This window comes from Vombatus ursinus, unplaced genomic scaffold (genome assembly GCF_900497805.2).
Source record: "Vombatus ursinus unplaced genomic scaffold, bare-nosed wombat genome assembly UNPS02014794.1, whole genome shotgun sequence".
Classification (NCBI taxonomy): Eukaryota; Metazoa; Chordata; class Mammalia; order Diprotodontia; family Vombatidae; genus Vombatus; species Vombatus ursinus.
The window spans coordinates 14,309,937-14,330,670 of record NW_020954572.1 but is presented as its reverse complement, the minus strand read 5'-3'; the positions used below and the strand labels follow the sequence as shown (position 1 = coordinate 14,330,670).

The 20,734-nt window shown below is 38.4% G+C and overlaps 1 protein-coding gene across 1 annotated transcript in view; it reads right to left on the bottom strand.

Annotated features, from left to right (window-relative positions):
- The window catches only part of NPAS3 (neuronal PAS domain protein 3), a 1,128,724-nt gene extending 1,109,451 nt beyond the window's left edge, over positions 1 to 19,273 (bottom strand). The window contains exon 1 of the mRNA XM_027870104.1: positions 19,203 to 19,273. Within this exon, the coding sequence (XP_027725905.1) occupies positions 19,203 to 19,273 (71 nt within the window). The remainder of the gene's footprint in view (positions 1 to 19,202) is intronic.
- Positions 19,274 to 20,734: the final 1,461 nt, after the last annotated feature.

Here is a 20,734-nt window from a genome sequence, read left to right as displayed (position 1 = left end):
AGATTATCTCATGATACTTAGCTCATATCTTCTACATTAAAGTAATGAGAATTTTAATTGGGGTAAAGGGAGAATGCAATAGACAAGAGTAGAGTTAAATTGCTAAAATCTCTTACAGTTACAAAAATGTGAAGAATGAATTTAATTTTTGTGAGACATAGTTTTTTGAGTCAGAAGAAATCTTCAAATAAACTATCTCTGATTAGGAATATCTGGGATATCTAGAGGATTTGTACAACTTTTAACTCTTCAAGAAAAAAAGTTAGAAGGTCTTTTGGCTAAATATAAATAGTGTTCAACTAACACAAGTAAACAGTGGACTGAGGATGAAATCTATAGTTGCTGGTTTACAAGAATTACAGGAAAGTATAAGAGTTGTCATAGTTATTTCAACAACAATATAAATATGTTACTTGTGTGATGGCTTTTTTTAAGGTCATAGGATCATTGATTTAGAGCTAGAAGGCCCTTAGATATCTTCTCATCTACCTTTCACATTTTGTATGAGGACCTAAGGCCCCAATAATTAAGTCACTCACCCAAGATCACAAATTTAGTATGCAGGACAGCCAGGGCTTAAATGAAATGACTCTCCTCTATATTATATTAATTCCCCAATTAGACTATTGAGTGGATGACTCTGCCTTGCCATTCCATCCTCTTCCCACATAGCTAGCACCAGTCCAGAATTAACATCTCTCTCAAGCCTTGTACAAGGGGGGAGATAAACTACTCAACATCAGAGGAAGAGCTAACCTGGCTGAGAATTAGAGGGTAAGTACATCAAACATATCCATGATTCTATTAACTCCTGCCTTGACTGTCAAGCAGAACTATTTTCATCATCTGCCTCATCACTTTGCATATATTTTTGCTCTCATTTTACTTCTTACTTAGCGATTGCTTTCTTTCTTTTTTTTTAAATTACCATTGTTATTGCAAAGGGCCAGATTATCTATTGCTTTATGGCTCAACTTGGAATTTCTGTGATCCTGTTTTGCAGGCCACCTCGTTAATCTTCATTCCCTGGCCTATTTCATACCCATCCATGTCAGCCCCATTCTTTCCATGTCTCTATCTCACTCTATCCTACTATTCTAATGTGACTTCTGGAATCCTCACTGTGTTGGTAACAAATTTCTATTCACAGTAGACAATGTTCTTACCCCGAATAGATTTTTTTGAGTGTTTTATATTTAAATTTGCATGTATATATCATTTTCTCTCAAGAGAAGGTAAGTTCCTTGAAGACAGGAACTATTTTTGTAGTATAAGCACCTACCAAAGTGCCCAGAACTCAGCAGGTACTTAATAAATGCTTGCTGAATTGTAAACAACATAATAACGATGCTATTTAATGCACTAGTCCTAATAATAACAATTATTTTCTTATTTGATTTTTTAAACCACAAACTTTGAACCTTTACAGTGGTAAAAGGAAAGATTTTTTTTAAAGTTCTGCTGAAAAAGTAAAAAAAAAAAAGAAAGAACTTATATAGTCATTGAAACTTTACAGTGCTAAGAGGAAAGAAATTTTTTAAAGTCTTGTTGAAGAAGTAAAAAAATAAAAATAAAAATAAAGAACTTCCATAGTTTGGATAACATTTCACCATGGAAATTTCTTCCAGTGCAAATGCTTTAGGAATACATGAAAATTTGATAGTCCCCTAAGCTCTTGTCTATCCATCAAATATGACTTTGTTAACTTCCTACTTTGTGGTGTTGCTCCTGGTTGCAAGACATTTCCAGAATTTCACTACTGCCTCAATTGAATTCAACCAGCAAATTTATTTATCTATAACACCAAGAGTAGTTTTTATTTAGTGTTAAGTTGAGTCACATGTATAGTATGTCACTTTAAAATATAACTTAATACACACTACTGCTTTCATTTTAAGATCCCTCAGGACATTCCTGAAACAAGAAGTTTCATTTCAATTAGGTTTTCATAAAAGAAAAATAACTAAATGTTCTATCTTTATTGAATAAAACCAGCATGATATTTATCACATTTAATGTAAGAAACCTTAATCTACTTTATACATTTTCTTAACTAAAGAATATTTGTGAATGTTAAAATCACTTGGTTAAAGAAAGTAATACCAACACACCAATAGAATCCTTGGGTCATAAAGCCTAAATCATAGAATCAATCAATCAATAAACAAGCATTCGTTAAGCAACTGCTAAGTTCCAGGTTAGGTTTTGAGAATTAAAAAAAAAAAAGTTAAACAATCCCTGCCCCTCAGGAAACTTATATTCTAATGAGGGAGATAGTGTCTGCATATTAAATAGAGTGATGATAGTTAGATATACAGACAGTCACAGAGGGGCTACACAAAATGAAAATATCATCATTATATAGATAAGCTAACTGAGGCCCTAACTTGTGAAAAGACTTTTAAGGTATACCTTCTCATAAAGCTATAAAGTGCAATGCCTTGAACATAATAGATTCTTAAGAAGTTGAAATGAATCTTACTGAAAGGTATTGGGCGATGTAAATAAGCAGCATAGTTGCTACAACTAATAAGATTTTCCTATTTCCTAATCTGAAGTAAATAATATAATCCATTTTAAAATATGTAATGACTGATCTTAAAAAATAAAAAGAGAGAGAAAAGAAAAGAAAAAAAATCCACCAAATGCTGTTATGTAGGCTGAAACACTATTTGTTACTGGGTGATGAAAAAAAAAACTTTAACTTTTCAGAGACTGAGAATTAAAGTTAAAGCTTACTGAAAGAGCAATGGAAAGACACGTGGTGGGCTGCTTAAACCAACCTGATTATAAGGGCAGCATATTACCAACTAAGAATGATTTAGGAGAGTTGACATAAAGTACATTATCAGAGTGGATGAATGAAAAATATGTGGATGGAAGAGAAGTTGGGCTAGTCACGTAGTCAGAGTGAGAGACAGGTCCTGTCCTCCATCTAATCCATCTACTGTCCAAAGAACTATGTAAGGTAGCCCCCAGAAAGCTGAGTGGACCCCACCCAGAGGATTTACTGAAGGATATAGATCAGCTGAAAAGCCACAGATGGCTCATGAGCTCTATCATTTGAGGGACTACCCACACAGATAAAATGCTGGATCTATTAAAGTATCAAATGAAAAGAAGAATTAAAACTACTCCTACTTCTATGCCTGACTATTGACAGCTCAAGCATTTCATAATGTAAGTCATGACAAATGATATATGTGTGTTAACCCAACTATGACAATGGGCTATAACCAACATTTGTTGTCAAATTATTCAAAATTAAGCCCCAGTTGCATACTGAAAAGGCATTTTAGAATTTTCTGATTCAGAAATGTTGAAAACAATATGGAATGTAATTAATATTACAGTTGTTTTAAAAATACCCCCAATCAACATTCATGTTTCCTGAAGCACAGGACCTCTGTATAACAGGGACAGCACTCAATTCTTTTATTTCATATGATGCACAGCTGCACCAATCCTGTCAGGAAACAGGTCACAGGAAATTCTTAACATTCTGAAGAAAAATAAGATGTGGGACAGCTCTTTTCCGATGATTGTCCAGCAGATATTTACATCAAACTTTAAATGATTACTAAAAGATTATTTTTACTTAACCTTTTTTGCAGGTATAGACCTCTCTCCTTTTATAAGGACTCAATGTTACTTTTTAAATTTTAATTATATTCAATTTTTCCTCCCACACATACAAAACAAAATAATAAATTAGGTTCAAAACTATGGATGAACCCATAATGCAAGGTTTTGGGAAAATATGCCTTCATAATGTCCTGTGCTATTTGTGTTGAGAACTCTAACTCTTGCATATATAATTCCATTATACTTTTATAAATCAGGGTTTTGAAAATGCTTTTGAACCATTAATATATTTTCCTGGTTAAAATTCTTTGAGATGTTCTTAACAAGAGTCTTAGATAATGAATTTGGGCAAACTCTGGAACAGTCTTTACAGTATTATCATTCTCATTAATTTTCAGAACTACCCACTGTGTTGAGATGATTGTCATGGGCCTAAGACTTCAATTTGGCTAAATATTTTTGCATATATTTCAACATATAAGTAACTAACAGATGTGTAAATGTTAAGTTCCTATTGAAGAAATGGTTAAATATATTTACCATAATCTTATAATTTGCTACACTAAATTTTTTCTTATTATATCTATTTTTCTTTTTTTTACTTTTGTCTGCAATGGCCCCAAAGTCTCCAAATTCCCTTCAAAGACAACAAAACACAAAGGTTTTAATACATGCCTAGGGTAAAAAATTTTACATATATATGTGTGTGTATATATATATTTATATATCTATATATATACACACACACATATGTATTTGAAAGGTATCATCAAAAGCAAACAAAAACCACCATTCAGTGACAAATAAAATGTTACTCTTCACTGAGGTCCAGAATTAGCATAAAACACACACACTACATTTTTCACCTAAGAAGAGTTTTCCATTCATATTCTTATTTGGCTGTAGCAATCTGACATCCACCCCTCCCCTAAAATGATACCAAAAGAGAGTTGTAGCTGAAAACAATATAACTTTGAAAAGAGTTAATGCAGATCATATACGGTATCTTACTTTAGTAGAGTTTATTCTTTTTCTTTCCCTTTTTTTGTGTTATCTTTGAAGGCTGCTTCTGTTTCCATTGTTTCGTCTTTTAGCATTCACATATCAGAGCAATAAGTATTTCATTACTGGTTTATCTGTCCAGAGGCTTGAGAAGCAGTAACAATTAACCCTCCCTTCACAGTGATTGATACAGGCTTTGCTTTCAATTTGTTCCACTACACAGATCATGAAATTCTGAATGCAATCATCCTCATTGACCTACACTTTCAAACACACAGCTACAATGAGATGAAAGTAATTATTAAAAGGAACACAGGACTACTGAGAACTGAAACAAAGTCTTTAAAAAATCTTTTAGATGACCTTCTGGTAAAATTGGCAATATTTGATGTTAAGCAAAATAACAGATAAGGAGCATGATCAGGAAACATCCAATTCAGGCCAATCAATATGTGTTATAAGGATTATACTAGGTACAGTGCCTATTTAGATGATATGTGAAACCATAAGGAGTTTCTGTCAGTCTAGAACTACCAAAAACAAATGGCATTGAACTCTAAGTATTATCATTGCCCTACCTTGGTTTTAAAAGTATTTTTTAGAAGAAAAGCAATGTGCATGTTTTAAAAAGAATCTTAACTTCCTGCTTTATGTGGAAAGAAAAAAAAATGGTCACAGCAAGGGACCAAGAATGTAAAAGCAACAGTTAACTTCATCAGATGGGTTACATACCTGAGCCCTACTTCTCTCACTATATCTGAAGATTCACTGTAGGAAATGAATATATTTTTCACAAACCCTTGAAAAATAGCTTCCAATAAATATTAATCTCCTGCAATCGATACAGATGAGGAATGGAAAAGGATGGGTAGGAGAGTGCGGTGGCTATTGAGCTATATTAAAACAAAGGTTGCAGTAAAAGAAAATCAGGGCAGGAAACTATGCAGCTGCCTCAGGCTCTAATCACAAAACAGTGATGGAGATGAACCAAGACTGCATGGATTAGCAATGAATTATTTTGAACTATAATCATATGCCTGCATAAAAGAGAGGTAAAAAACTAGCCATTACTCAAAGGCTGATCTGAAGATCTGAAGAAGGAAAAAAAAAGTAAAGTAAAATGGGAATAAATTTATATGCTAAACTAAGTCAGGAGAATAATGAAAATCTAAAATGTTGTTACACTTCAAGTAACATTCTATTTAATGTCTTCCCTGTACTATATAATACAAAGTATTTACACAGTACAAACTGTAAGGGGCTTGGGCTAGAGCAGGGTTAAATCAGTGAGATTTCCTGCCAATCAGGAGCTGATATTGTTTACCTGACAGTCTCACTTTTCTTTCTTATCCTTGACATAAAATCACCCCTGGCCAACTTTCTACCCCAAATAGTAATGTATTTTAAAGTATGCAGTTACCAGGGGGAAATGTCATATTAAAAAGGAATTTAAGTTCCTTTGGCCCATCTGAAAAATTCACACCAAATGAACTGTTAGAACTAATTTTGCAAGGCAGGGAAAAAAATCAAAAGTGCTACTCGCAGAGATTCCTGAGATTCTTATGAACAGACTGTTTAAATGAAGAGCACTTTCATCAGTAGAGGAATCCTCACGTTTCTAATGTCTTGCTGTGCATTCTGCAGGTTATAGTAGCAGCTGGTAGAGGTCATATATCTTTTGTGAGCATCCCAAAAAGGCTCGCTGCCAGACTGTTAAATTATGAATAAGCAATGAACAAAAGAATGCAGATACGGTGGTGACAAGATAATCCAAGCAAATTTATCTATGACAAATTTCACAGGATTAACAAATTACATTTACACAGAACAATAAAAATGTGCAAAAAAAAATGATGAGCCTACTTTTTCCTAACAGCATTAGTAAAACAAAAAAGGCACCATTCCACTGCACATATTTAAATTTAACTTTATCTAAAATAAGACATTTACAGCATGCTGAAGTGATGGTTGGAACATCCTTTCCCATTTTAAGTAAACATCAACAATACTGTATGTACGTTATACAGGCATGTATCTAAATTACAGAAACCCACATGTAAAAGTCACATGGAAACAAGATGTGTATGCTATCTTCAGACAATCACAGGAAACCAGTTTGATATACAAAATGTTTCTCCCTTAATCAGTGCAATACATATTAATTATGGGTCGTATTATTTGTTGAGTACTTCATATACTGAAGACCAACTAGTTATGTTCTGTAAAATATTCATTCTTGCCATCTGACCTCATCAAATAAATTCTGTGCAATTCTAATGAACAAATCATGATATCTAGATAGAGATTAGAAAAGTCTTAAGCATTACTTTAGGAAGTAAGATTGACAGAGATTTCTTTGGTACATTATCATTGAATTTACTGTTTTAGAAAGAAATTCCTTCATATGCCATTGCTGTTATATCAAGTGTATGTGAAAATTTTCTTGTTAGTAAAAACCTGAGTATGTGCCATGCCCCTTATGAGGTCAAGCTTCCATGATGCCCTCCCCCAAAAAAAGATGAGGTATTTTCAGTAACCCAGACTTACAAACACAGATGCAGAAAAGTTGTGGTAAATGACTTTTTTTAAATAAGTGATGTATTTCCTGAGTTTTAGTTGTATTTAACCTAGGTACCAAAGTCAGATCACTTTCACCCTGCATGAAAAGATTGATATAATTAACTACTGCAATCAGATACTGTTAATTTTAAGATAATCTAAGGACTTTTAAATTTTGCCACCCCTCTTTTACTCATGCCTCTTACTGACTCTTATAGGGTTGCTCCCTCCCTTTCCTTAATACTTTACTGGGGTCCTTCATAACATAGGTGATGAAGAACCCCAGTAAAGCTTTATGAACATAAGAAGCCCAGGGTCTCCTAAGATTCCACATGTGAAAGTTTGGTTTTCTTGGTTGAAATGTGATGATTTCATTAAGGAATATCAACAAAAACTTAGAACTTTGAGCTGCTAAAGTAGATATTTATCTATCCCTTGTGCCCTTTAAAAAAAAAAACCTTTTTTTTAAAATTTTGCTGTGTCAAGGAAATAAAAATTTGATTGACAATACCGCATCTGAAAAATACAAATGCAAATGAAGCATGCCTTCAACGGTGACAAGTTTAGTCTTCATTCTTCAGTGAACAGAGATATAGTCAGGTATTAAAAAGTTTCCTGAAATATAGTTCTGCTAAATCACACCTTAGAAAGCCTGCTCCATGTCTAACCAACCTTAGTCGGTCAAAAAGTTGATACATGGCCAAGATGTCAGACAGAGACAAAGTTTTCGGCACCGATGGTCTCTCAAGGGGCTTAGAGGTGAAGGGGGAGGAAATCAAAGAGGTCGTTGTTTATAAAGTTTAATTGGTTCATTATTTTGTTTGTATGCAATAATAAATATAGTTTACTAACAGCGCCAACTCCTACAACTGATATTCCAAAATACTATATTTAAAATGATGTCCAGAAATGCAATTGTTTCCCTCATTTCAATGTTCTTTATATAATTTCCTTTGATGCTGTTTCTGTTTACCAGTGGCAAATTATTCTAACCATAACTTTCAGACAAACTGATGAGCCCCTATTTATGTCACCAGTAATATACAGAGAAGTACCAGTCAAATTGACCACAAAGTCATGGAAATGGGAATGACTAATGGATCTACTAATTCAAATGTGTGTTGGTTCTGCCACTACGTGTGGAAATACAGCTATATGGAAATAACTTGCATAGATGCTGGTCAGGACATGTGCCCCAGGCATCTGACTCAAAACTACCAAAACAAGAAAATTAATAGTAAATGATGTAGCAGTGCTACCAAAACAAAGGGGAAAAAACCTAGCCTCCTATCTCTGGCTCAACAATGATTCACACTATGATTTTGTAAACTATTACTTTCATGCATCAAAAGAGATTACCCAGTATCCTGAATGCCCTCCCAGGATCAATGTATGACAGAGCTAGACCATTACTTATGGTATTAGAAATCTTTGTCGTAGAGGGCTCTGCACCTTTCTTTCAAAAATCCCTGACTTCAAAGAGCTAATGTCAGACTTAGGATGCTACACTAGGGTAACTTTCTACATCTGCATGTACTACTTATTTTTCATAAGGTAATCCTATCACAAAATCTTTTCTATTGACTATTATTTTCCTTACAGTTATGTAGAATCGTTTCTTCTTAATTCTACCAAAGTATCTCAAGCCAGTTTTGTTAACAAATATTAACTTAAGTGTTTTACAAGTCAACTGACCCACCCCTAGATCACATTGACTAATGGCATAAGAAACCGATTTCAGCATGTAATAATCCTGACTGCCAGTCTTGCACTCTAATTATTTTATTATACAGTCATGTAGAAAGAGAGAGAGATATCTACAGGCTCTACTAATACAACTTTGCATTCAAGGTAGATATTTTCATGGGATGAAACAAACACTGAGCATATAATAGGACCTTTCATAATACTATGCCCAATAAATTCTGGTGAATGAATGAATGAATGAATGAATGAATGAATGCTAGGCACTTAGGATATGGACACTGTGAAATAATGAATACATTTCTTGCTCTGCAGAGTTTAAAAATCAAGGCCACAAGTGTCCCATTTAGTTAAGTAGAACTTTTCCCACCATACAAATCTAGCCACACAAAACTCTATAAGGAGTGTTTGGTCCTTGTCATTATTGTAGGTATTTTTGGATGTTCAAGCAATCACGTTACTCTTACCAAGCCATATTCTGTTTATGCACGGTAGTCTTGCTAATATTACTACAAATTATTCTAACTATGTATGGTTCTATCAAACTTAATTGTCCAAAAATCCTATTCACACTAATGGGGCTTGGTGCAGTAAAAAAATAACATTCAGTTACAGTTGGTTTATTATGCTGTCCAATGAAGAAAAAGATTGACCATTATGAACATACAAAATTGGCATTAAATGAAAAGCAACCATTAACATGTTTCCTGCTAAAATCTAAACATGTTTATCAAACATGTATAACTTATTTGAAACAATAAATCTGAAATTCTGTTATGTCAAACTTTTATAACATTTTAAATTTAAAGAGTGGGCTTATAACAAAACTATTTTATATTTTTCCAGGATTATAATTTTTCTACTAAGTTTCAGCGGGATTCAACCTGAAGCAATTAAAGATATGTCTACACAACACCTAAACAAATGGCCTGTCAGTTTACTCAATACAACATCAATACAATTAGTCAAAGTGGTTAGTTGCTGTGGCATAGGTTCCCAACCAGTGAACTCACTACATGTTCCACCTTTCAACTAGTTCTTAAGGCTGTGCCAACAGCGGGTAACAGTCTAATAGTTGTTCTGTTCTAATAGGTGAATCCAGCAGAACTCTGCAGAGGTAAGAAGCTCACAAGAACTTTAAGAAAATAGGAGGAAAATTAAGAGTTGAATACTTCATGTTATTATAAAGTACACTGTGGGGAGACCTGTCATGTAACATTATCTAGTGATTTGGGGGAAAAAATGGACAATTTTCCCTTCCTCTATCTCAAAAGGTAAACATCTATAGAAATAAAAAAAACTTTAAATTTTTAAAAAACTGGACTGTTTGAATACTCAAAAAATATTGGGTTTCTTTTTTTAAAGAATATAATGTGCCTGGCAAGGGAAACAAAATTTCCATAAGACTGGCATTCCTAATGTCCAGTTTCAAGCCAATGTGATTTGAAATCTCCAGTGGATCACAGACTAAAAACTGAGGCAGAGAGAAAGAGTCAAGGGGTTAATGGAAATTCTGACATTTCTCTTAAAAATAGCTCTACTACTGGGTGCTACCATTGTGACACTGTGTTAAAATTAATGTAGCACATTGGAGGAGAAACTCAAAATTAATACCCCTAAAATACCAAATTGTTCCATTTCTTAGAACATATTTACTGTGCAACATATTTCTCACAGTGTTTGTTCCTGAAAGAGACATTAACTTCACATAACTTAGTAAGAAACAAAAAGTTACATTTTAAATAATGTGATAAAAAGCCACTGAGAACAAAAATTTACTTTGGATCCCATTAAGTACTGAAAAAGTCCCCATATACATTTTGTCTTTACCAAACCCTAATCAAATATAAATCCCAACTAATGTCAATTCTAGGGTTGTTTTTAATAACAAATCAAAAGTAGAGGCTGACATATTTCAAATTTTGTATAGCTCTATGACTAGAAATCCATAAATCAGAAATCAGAAAGGATGTTGTAATGTGGGAGGGTGCTATTTAATAAAGGTCATTATAACTCCTGGCTCTAAAGCCATAAGATCTAATATCCTCTCTGGTAGCTCCATGATATGCTCATGCATTACAGTTCTTGTTGACAGTCTGTTGCCTTGGAAATATTTCATTATTTCAGTTTTTTCCATTTGTAGACCCTTGGCCTTGTGATATGAAGGCCACCCTATTTCATATTTTCGATTATCATTTAAGCAATCTTGTGGAGCTATTTATATAAAAGCAAGTGTTAGACAATGCATATCATCATTTATCACTGCTGTGTTTAAGCTTATGCTGTAGAAATACCCCCCAAAAAGAGGCTTTTTTTCTTTACTTTAAATCAATAGTGCTATGATACTGTGATATGCTTTGCAAACTAACACAGACATATCACCTGTATGACACTTCTGTCTCTCTAATTTTCTTGGTTATACATCCATCCACATAATGAAAAAAAATTTAGGCTAGGGCTATATAATCTGCAGCCTACTGAAGTTTAAAAGAAACCCATTCAAGTTTAAACTTATTAACTTCTCAAATTGTTCTTTCAGGATCTACATAGGTAATGTGAATGCTCAAGAAAAAAAAATTAAGCTTAACCAAGGGCAATGGCAAGGGAAAACATTTTAATCCAAATTTTGGTTCATTATATATCAATATATAAGAAAATATATATAAGATCAATATATAAGATATATATCAATATAATATCAATATATAAGAATATATATAAGAATATATATTATAATATATAAGAAAATATATATAATCAATATATAAGAAAAATTCTTTTGTAGTGCATTAATACATTCCACTCATAAATAAATAAAAGTGATTTAAAAACATTTTGTCTTCCACAGGTTTCTGATTGTTAGTTTATTTGAACAGTTAATAAATGTTCACTAAAGCAGCAACTTTTATGAAGTCACTAATTTGGGGCCATTTTTCATCTACACAGCAAAACACAACCTAAAATAAGCACATAAGAAATAGTCTTTTTTAAAAAAACACACACTTGTATGCAACAGTTGTCCTGAAAATATTATTAAAGTTTCAAGAAGAAGATGGGCATAAATGTTGAGAGGAGAGTACTTCACTGGAGCAAATAACTACAAAGAGCAAGTTGATCCTTTACAAACCATCTGACATCTCATTTCTTGAAACAACTGACACATGCAATGTTTATGCTTAAAGTGTTAGGAACCTTGTAAACCCTGATCACAAAGAGAGCCCTTAGGGCACACAACTGTTTGGATAGTGCAGGCCAAGTTCGTAGTTATTACGGTTTTAAGAATTTAGTTTACAACTCCTTCCTTCCTTCCTTCCTTCCTTTCCTTAACATCACCCTTTCCTTTTCCCCTTTATTATTCCTCCCACTCCCCACAGGGTAAGCCTACTCTGATCCAACCTTTAAAATGACAGCATCAGAGCTGAACAAGAAGATGCTATTAAGGGGCATTAAATTAAATACAGTATATCCTCCTACAACTTCAATCAGAATTTCAGACCAAGTGTTATTTAGTTCAGCTCTCAAGTGGAGCAGAATAACAAATCGCGCACTTTGATTTACCTTCTTCGAATGCCAAATGGAGACAGGTGATAAAGAAAGCACTCATGCACAGGCTATGAAGTTTCCTCTAGAAATTAATTCTATCTTCAAGATTCCTATCTCAGAGAAATTCCCAAAATGGCACACAAATATGCTTCTGCTGGAGAGATTACTGGAGCTGTCCCAGCAAATATACTCACTACTAAACACAACACTAGGTTTAAAAAGAAGAAAGGAAGGAAGGAAGGAGGGAAGGAAAGAAGGAAGGAAAGAAAGAAGGAAGGAAGAAGGGAGAGTGTAGTCTGTAAACTTTTTTGTTCCTCTCAAAATCTTCATTACACAGATATAATAATGCTATTCAAATAATAAGACGTACATCTGAAAACAACTAAAGAAAAGTTGATTATATGGTTTCTAAGTGACAAAAACTTCAGTGCTTCTTATGAAGAAAAAATTCCAAACTAAGACACAGGAGTTTTCTGGTGATCAGTGATATTTAAGTAAAACAATTACACAGACCATGCAAACACTGAAATAGGAAATACGTGTGTCTATGTACCTATATATGTCTATATATAGGTACATATACATATACACACACATACACACACAACCAAGAAGTTTTTGACTTCAGTCTTCAAAGGTACAAAAGTAGTCAATTGACCTCTCATCCTCTTCTGAAGTTATGAAGATGTATCACTATTAAGACTTAAAAAAAAAATTCTCCTATTCTTGACATGAAATGAGACAAGTTTAAGAATGAAATAATGCAATAAAAGTTCTTTAAAGCGTTTAGAAGTCTCCCTGTTAACTTCTGTTGAAAACTCACACATGTGACCAAAAAAATAAAAACTGTCCCCTGATAATTAAATTTTACAATTAACCACAGGATTTCCTGACACTTCCCTCTCTGAATTCACTTGTAATTAATCTTGAGGAAAGCAATCACTCTGTTTTTGGTGTGTATGGGGGTATATGTCTGGCTGCATTTCTGTTTTCCCTTGAAATAAAAAGGTGGTATCAGATGAACTTCAAAATAGCTTCCCACTAAGCATTTCCTCCAACACAGGGTGAGAGAGACTCATTTTGCTTAACCCAATCTTCTATACGCAATTAATGTCATTGATGGGATCCCAAACCAAGTAGTCTGGATGGACTGCAGAAGGGAAAAGCCACTGGACTGACAGGAGTTTAGTCACTCTGAAGTCTAACAATAATATTTACTGGGATGCGTTTCTATATTTCGAATACCAACTCCTTTCCCTTTTGCTGCTGTAGTTTAACTAGCTTCACAGAGACAGGCTGAGCCCCGTGCCTGGATATAGAATTCTCAGCAGAAACTTTTTGAAACACAGACTCCCCAAACAGTAACCAAAGTGGGGCCCGGGGAAGGTGATGGAAGGGGCTGGAGAAGATTTATGCTCCAACTGTTGCCAGAGGTGTATTGTGGTTTGGTGTTTTGTTTTTGCTTTATTTGTTTTGTTGGGGGATTGATAAGGGGAGGAGGAGAGCAGAGAGTGGGAATGACGAGCAGGACAGAGAAACCTACAACTTGATTCTGTTGTCGTTGTTGTTGTTTTAAGGGTGCAGTTTGTTGTGCTAAGCAGAGCAGCTCTCAATCTCCTTCAGCTTGGCCTAGCTGCACTTGAACGGCACAACAGAGACGGCCCCTTAGCAAGACATTACGGGCCTGGTGCAAGCTTTCTCATTCCCCCGCCCCCCATTTGTACTCCTCCTCTCTGCTTTTCCTCCTCCCTCACCAGCCCCACTCCCTACCTAGAGAGCAGCTGCCAAGGGACCCGAGGCGGCGGCCCCGGGGATCCCCCAGGTTCTCCCCCATCCTCTACCTACGGCTGCTCACGCATAGACTCCCCCCCCCTCCCTTTCCCTTTTTCTTTCTTTTTTTTTCTTCCCTCAGCATGACACTCTATTCGCTGCGAGGTGCGACTGCTAAGCTACTTGCTGCTGCTGCTGCCGCCGCCGCCCGCTGCTGCTGCTGCCGCTGCTGCTGCCTCCGCTGCCACTGCTGCTGCCGCCGCTGACACCACCACTGCTGCTGCTTGCTGCTGCACCACAGGCTGCCGCAGCCCCGGTAGACGGGGGGGGGGGTAGTTGGGGGCGAGCTCGAGCTCACTGGCCCCAAGAGCTAGCGGGTTATCCGCAAGCTTGGAGACATCCTCCCCTGGAGCTCCCGGCCCAAGGAGGGGAGCTGCAAAGTGGACGGAGCCCGCCCCAGCAGCAGCAGCAGCAGCAGCTGGGGCCGCCTCAGCAGCAGCAGCACCACCAGCAGCAGCAACAGCAGCAGGTTCAATAAACAGAAAAGTGTTACCGTTCTCGTCTGGAAGGATCCTGCTGAAAGCTTGGCTTGGTGGGCGCCATCTTCCTGATTTTTTTTTTCTCTCTTACTTTTTTTTTCCTCTCTCTTCCCCCCCTCCTGATTTGGGGGTGTGTGTGAGGGTGGGTGTATGTGTGTAAGTGTGTGTGTGCGTGTGTGTGTGCGTGTGTGTGTGTCTCAGTAGCAGCAGAGGTGGCGGCAGCGATGGTGGTAAGACAGGAAGGCTACGGAAAAGTAGTGAGGCCAGAGCATTGCGGGCGGCCGGAGGTCCCCTCGAGGTGCAAGTGCCCCCCGGCACAGGTTGCTGCCTCCTTGTTTAGCGCCGCCGCCGTCCATGCGCCGCAGAGCGCAGAGAACCCGGGTAGCTCCGGCTCCCGAGACATGCCAAGCGCAGAGACAGGCGACCGGCGGCAGCGGCGGCGGCGGCGGCGGCGGTGGTGTTGGTGGTGGTGGTGGTGGTGGAAGAGGAGGAGGCGGAGGAGGAGGAGGAGGAGGAGGAGGAGGAGGAGGAGGAAGCAGCGGCGGAGGCAGCAGGGGGAGGCAAGCGCACAGCACCCGCAGACAGCCTGGCCCTGGACATCGCCCCCCTCTCACACACTCACACACAGACACACGCACACACACCCTTGGTTTGGCAGCAGGTGTGACACACACGCCACCGGCGGGGTGCAGCTGGGGCCTAGGCCGGAGGCGGGGTGGGGGGTGGGGGTGGAGGGGGAGGCGTGGAGAAAGCTGGGGGAGGGGGTGGAGAGGACAGAGTCAGGGGTTTTCTGGCTTGACCGCTGTGAAAGTATTTCTGGGCATTTTCCAGCTGCTTTCCCCCCAGCACTGCTGACTCTCTGCTCTCTCTCTCTCTCATGTGTTAGGGGAAGGGGAAGCTCCGCTGCCGGCGCAACAACGCCGCTCAGTTGCAGTTTAACACACTTCCCTTCTCTGGAGTGTCAGATCCAGGGGAGGGGGAAAAAAAGAGAAACTCATAGGCAACAACCGAGAAAGCAAGGAGATAGGAGACACATGCTGCAAATATGCATTCGAAGGCAGACTACATAAATGTATGGTTGTATATAGCTAAGCATGCAGACTTGAAGAAAATCACCTATGTCCAGCCTTTGTTCAGAGACTTTTCTATAACAGTGTAGATACACTTTGCAAGAACTTGCTCCGTCAGAATAAATGAAAGGCATGTCCCAAAGCCCATGTGTTCTTCTGTATTGCATGCATACGTACATAACCTGGAAGGGCAAGTTTGTGATTGTGAAATTCAGAGTACATTTGAGCTACCTCAGACGCGAACACCCCTGTGAACTGAGGGGAAAGAAGGAATTGGGACACCATATATACAGCTTGTTGCACAGAGGTTGCAACTGTCATATGGCACTATACACAAAAAACGAGGTTTGAGTACCACTCCCCCTTTAGAGAGAGAGGACTGAGAGGGAGGGAAAAGAAATAACTGAAATTCTCTTCCCTTTACTAAGATTTTTTTTTTAAATTTATTTTAAATCTAAGAAGGAGTCAGTTATCCTCTTGGGCTTGCCAAGTGAGAGATTTCACTAGGGTAATGTTTTTGTTTTTTGTTTTTTTAAATTTGGGGCTATTTCAATTCCAAGATCCCATGATACTTGCAAGATTTTCTTCAGGAGGAAAATCTACAGGTAGGATGAGATGGAGAGTAACTTTGAAACTGAAAGAAAAGAGCCTATGGAGTTGGCAGAACACTAGACTTAATGGGCCAGCAGGGAGGTAAAAACAAAACAAAACTGGCAATTAGGAAGTTTGGCAGTAAGAGCCAATGGTACATTAGTCCTACAAAAGAGGCTTTTCTCAGTAAAGATGACAATGCAGGGAGAGGCTTCTGCTTGCTTGAATTTTTATCTGGGCTCTGCAAGCCCCTGTAAGAAAGTTTCCTCCTCCCTTCCCTCTCCAAAATTATATTCTTTCAATACTCAAACCTTTTAGTTAAACAAAATATCACCATGAATTTGTGTAGATATACGCTCCTTCCACACACCAAAAGACTAATATAAAAATTAATCCTGTGAGACCCCTGCTCATAAAGTAGGAGAGACTTTTACACTTCTCTGGATTCTATATCTTGACCCTTTGCTTGTTTGCATTCCAGATGAAGAAACAGAGGACAGAAGAGGTGTTTCCCCCCCTTTACACACAAAAGCACATTATATAATTTAATTTGTTTGTTTCACAGAAATTCTAATTCCCTTCCTTGAATTAAGTAAAGCTATGAAAAGTAACAGGTGTCATCCCTGCTTGGCCAGAAATAGAAGGTAACCAAGGCAGCTACAGATTTCAAGGATATGGTGGTGTTCCCCAGTAATAAAGTAATGTCCCTCTCAAAAGGGTAATAGTTAAAAGTTAAGAAGTATATGCTGAGCAGAAAGGGTATTTAGGTTGTGTGTGTGTGTGTGTGTGTGTGTGTGTGTGTGTGTGGCAAAACCTTAATTTGTAAAATCTAAATGGGCTTTAGGAGATTGATGAACTATGTGTCTTAAGTCAAAATTTCAAGCATGTAAGATGTCTAGTCTTTTCCAGGGGTCTAATCAATAACTTTAATACACTTCAACAGGTGAAGGGGCACTACCTGGGTTCAAAACAACCCAGAATTTTGTTCTTGTATGACTATATGTCTGTCGTGATTTTGAATGGAAATGACAACACCAAACTATTGAAATCAAACTAAAGCACTGAAAATGCACTTGCTGCCCAGTTGATACATTACTGGCTAGCTTAAGCTCTCCAGAGACTCTTTTCATTTGTCTAAAAGCCAATCTGACATTTCTGACCCTTGACTTCCCCACTTCACAAACCAAACTATTGTGACTGTTGCCTGTACTTCCTAGTTAAAGTGACCGCCAGTTCCTATTGTCATTTAAATGTTTTATATGTGACCAAAAAAAATCATACAGGGACCATGAAAAGGAAAACCACTAACCCAACTCTTTTCTGGTCCTTTATATTTGAAAAGCTCCCAGATCTTTTGTATTAAATGTTCGGGTGTTCGCTGGAGTGAAACAAGACTGAAAAATTTTTGAATCCAATGTCCCCTTGGCTAGGAAAAGTACCCAAGCATCCTTTTGAGTTATTTCCAAGAATGTCTTTTTGAACTTATTTTGCAATAAGCAAAGTATGTGCAAAAGTCTTCTGCAGGATACTTGACATAGTAGAAATCAACTTGGAAAAATACTCAATTGCCCCTTACCCCTTAGTCTGATCTAGTCCATTCACTACTATTGGGTAGGAAATAGAAAATAAAGGAGAATGATAGATTATCTTTGCCTTTTTGGTTCAGATTCTGTTGGTTCAACTAAAGTTCCCAAGTCAATGAAGTTTAAGGTATAATGTTGAAAAAAAAAAGAGCTGTTCTTTGATTTATGTGGTATCTACGCATTTAAAGTTACATGCCATTGCATTTTTTGTCTAATATCTATGCAATTGTGGGAATACAAATATTTAGTTTAACTCCCCCCCCCCCTTTCTTTCATCTCAAGGGCACAAAACAGCACTCTCCCACTCCCATGGAATGTTTAAATTTCATTCTAGATTATTAGCTTTCTCAGCTGCACTGTTGTGGATTACAGTTTCGTTAAAGCCTTAGACTACCTAAATTCTTTTTAAGGAAAACTTTAGTGTTCTGGGTCAGTTGAATGGGTTTCTTTTTTCTTTCTTTCTAAGGTGAACTGAATGTTACATGATTTTTTATACATGTTTGTGGCAAAAATCTATAACGGTTTAAGGCAAAATCAAACCAAGAATGGCTTTGAACTGCATTTTTACTTACTACTTATTCTAACTTGGGAAGATTTGCTTCCTAACTCCCAGTCTCTGCATCTTACACATTTGCATTATAATGCGTTTAAGATGAATACTTCCCAGTGCAGAGTAGACTCGGATTTCATGCTGTATTTCCCCGTAGTAACAGGTGACATGATAACACTATTATGTAGAATTGCAAGTCGGCAGCTACACGTGAAAATCGTTCCTATTCTGTTTGAAAACAAATTTATCAATCAGTCTACCGTGATCAATTATACCCCTGGCTGCCACTTAGAGCGGGATCTGTCCCAGGCATTGACATTGAGAAATTCCGCTGGAAGGGAATGGGATCCCAAACTTTGCCAAGCACCTGGAGCCGGATCTAGTACTTAACTGAAAGTCGACTACTTTGCAAGGGGAAAAGAGGACTAAGCGGTCTGGTTGTAAAAGAGTATTATGTGGACCGTTTTACTTGTAGGATGCACTGGAGTGCTTTTTAATCTGAATTCTCTTCGCCCCCCCCCCCCGCCCAGGTTTTCTTATGTTAAGAAATATGTATATATAGCGAGAAGCTTGTTGATGTATGTAGATATGCATTTATGTTAAAGCAAACAAAACAGAAGCAAGTGAATATTGGAGTCGTCGCCCACCCTCCCACTCCCCAACCTTGAAAAAATAAAATCCCAGCTCTCTTGCCCTGACTACTCACCGCTGTTGGTAGGAAGTGATGCCCTGGACGTTTTGCGGGTTGCCGTTGGCTGCGGTGGTAGCTCTTCCCATGCCTGCCCCGGCCGGCACCCCAGCAGCTGCCCCGCCGGCTGCTGCGGCCGTCACCTGCACGCTGAAATCCGGGAAGATTCTGATCATCCCCGCGGCTTCAGCACCCGGGCGCGGCGAGTCTAGGAGAAAGCTGACAGCGACTCTCCCTCCGGCGGCGGCGGCGGCAGCAGCAGCGGCAGCAGCAGCGGAGCCAGGCACCAGCCTGCAATCCCATTAGTGAGCGGCGGCCACTGTGAGCGACTAGAGGGAGAGAGACGCTTTGATCTGAGCTAGTAGGGTGGAGGGTGCTGGGAGAAGGAGGTTAGGAAAGGGGGGGGCGGGAGGGGATCCTAGGGACTTACAAACAGGGAAACGTGTCACGGTGTTTTGTTGTTTTTTTTTTTGTTTTTTTTTTGCGGGGGGGGGGGGGGGGGGGGAAGGGGGGGGGGGGGGGGAGTAGGTGGTGGTGGTAGGAAGGATGTACAGAGAGGGTTTGCAATGACTTGGACCGTGCAAGGGAATGATGGGCAACGAGGCTGCCTTTTCTTTCCCGCCCCCTCTTTTCACTCACATACAAATACACGCGCGCTTTCTACCAAAAGTGCAAGTCTTAGGAAGATCTCTCTCCACAGAAATAACAGTAATCTAGAAACGTTGTCTCCGAAGCAGACAACCTGGACTACGATCTGTGCGCATAAAGGCCACCCTCTGGGTCCCCCTGCGTTCTCTTCTCCGTCCCCTTTCCGTTGCAAGAAGAGGCAGTGGAAATGAGAAGGTTCGAGTAGCTCGAGTTCTTCTCAATAACTTATTGGTTTGCAAACGGGGAAATTTTAAAAGGAGCCGCTTTTGTGCAGTGGTAGAGTTTGTTCCCACTATAATAACTGTCTCTTCTCCCCTCCTAGTGTGCAGCAATGTTACTGCTAGTCAAACTTGTGAGGTGCGTACTGTGTATGTATAGGAATGGGGGACTGCATGTACCCTGATGCTTCCTTCTTCACCCTAACTACATCCTCTAACATACATCCATTTCTACTGATTAAATACGGTATTCGCAGACAGAACTCAATGAACTCTGCACATGTATACCACTCAAGAAAAAAGAAGACAATAGCACGTGCATTAATCTAGGTTTTTCCGTGGTTCTTGTCCACATCTGTTTTGGGGGTGGTGGGGTGGCTAGAGTTTAAGGGAGAAAAGAAGCAGTTGAAAAATGACACAGATACTTCTTGAGAGAGGAGGGGGATGGGGAGTGTCAGGAGTTAGAGTCTCTTACATTGCAAGTGGGTAGTAGGGAGTTTGACTTTTCTGCCCACCCCCCTCCAGCCAGACCCCCTATCGCCAGACTTCCTCTCTCTTTCTTCCGGCATGCAAGCGATTTGTCTGTTCCACGGGCCGGTGAGGAGTAGAAGGATGGGAGGTGACCAGTGGAAGGAGATTGATTCTCGGAGCTAAAAGGTCGATTGTGGTGCAGCGTGAGACTAT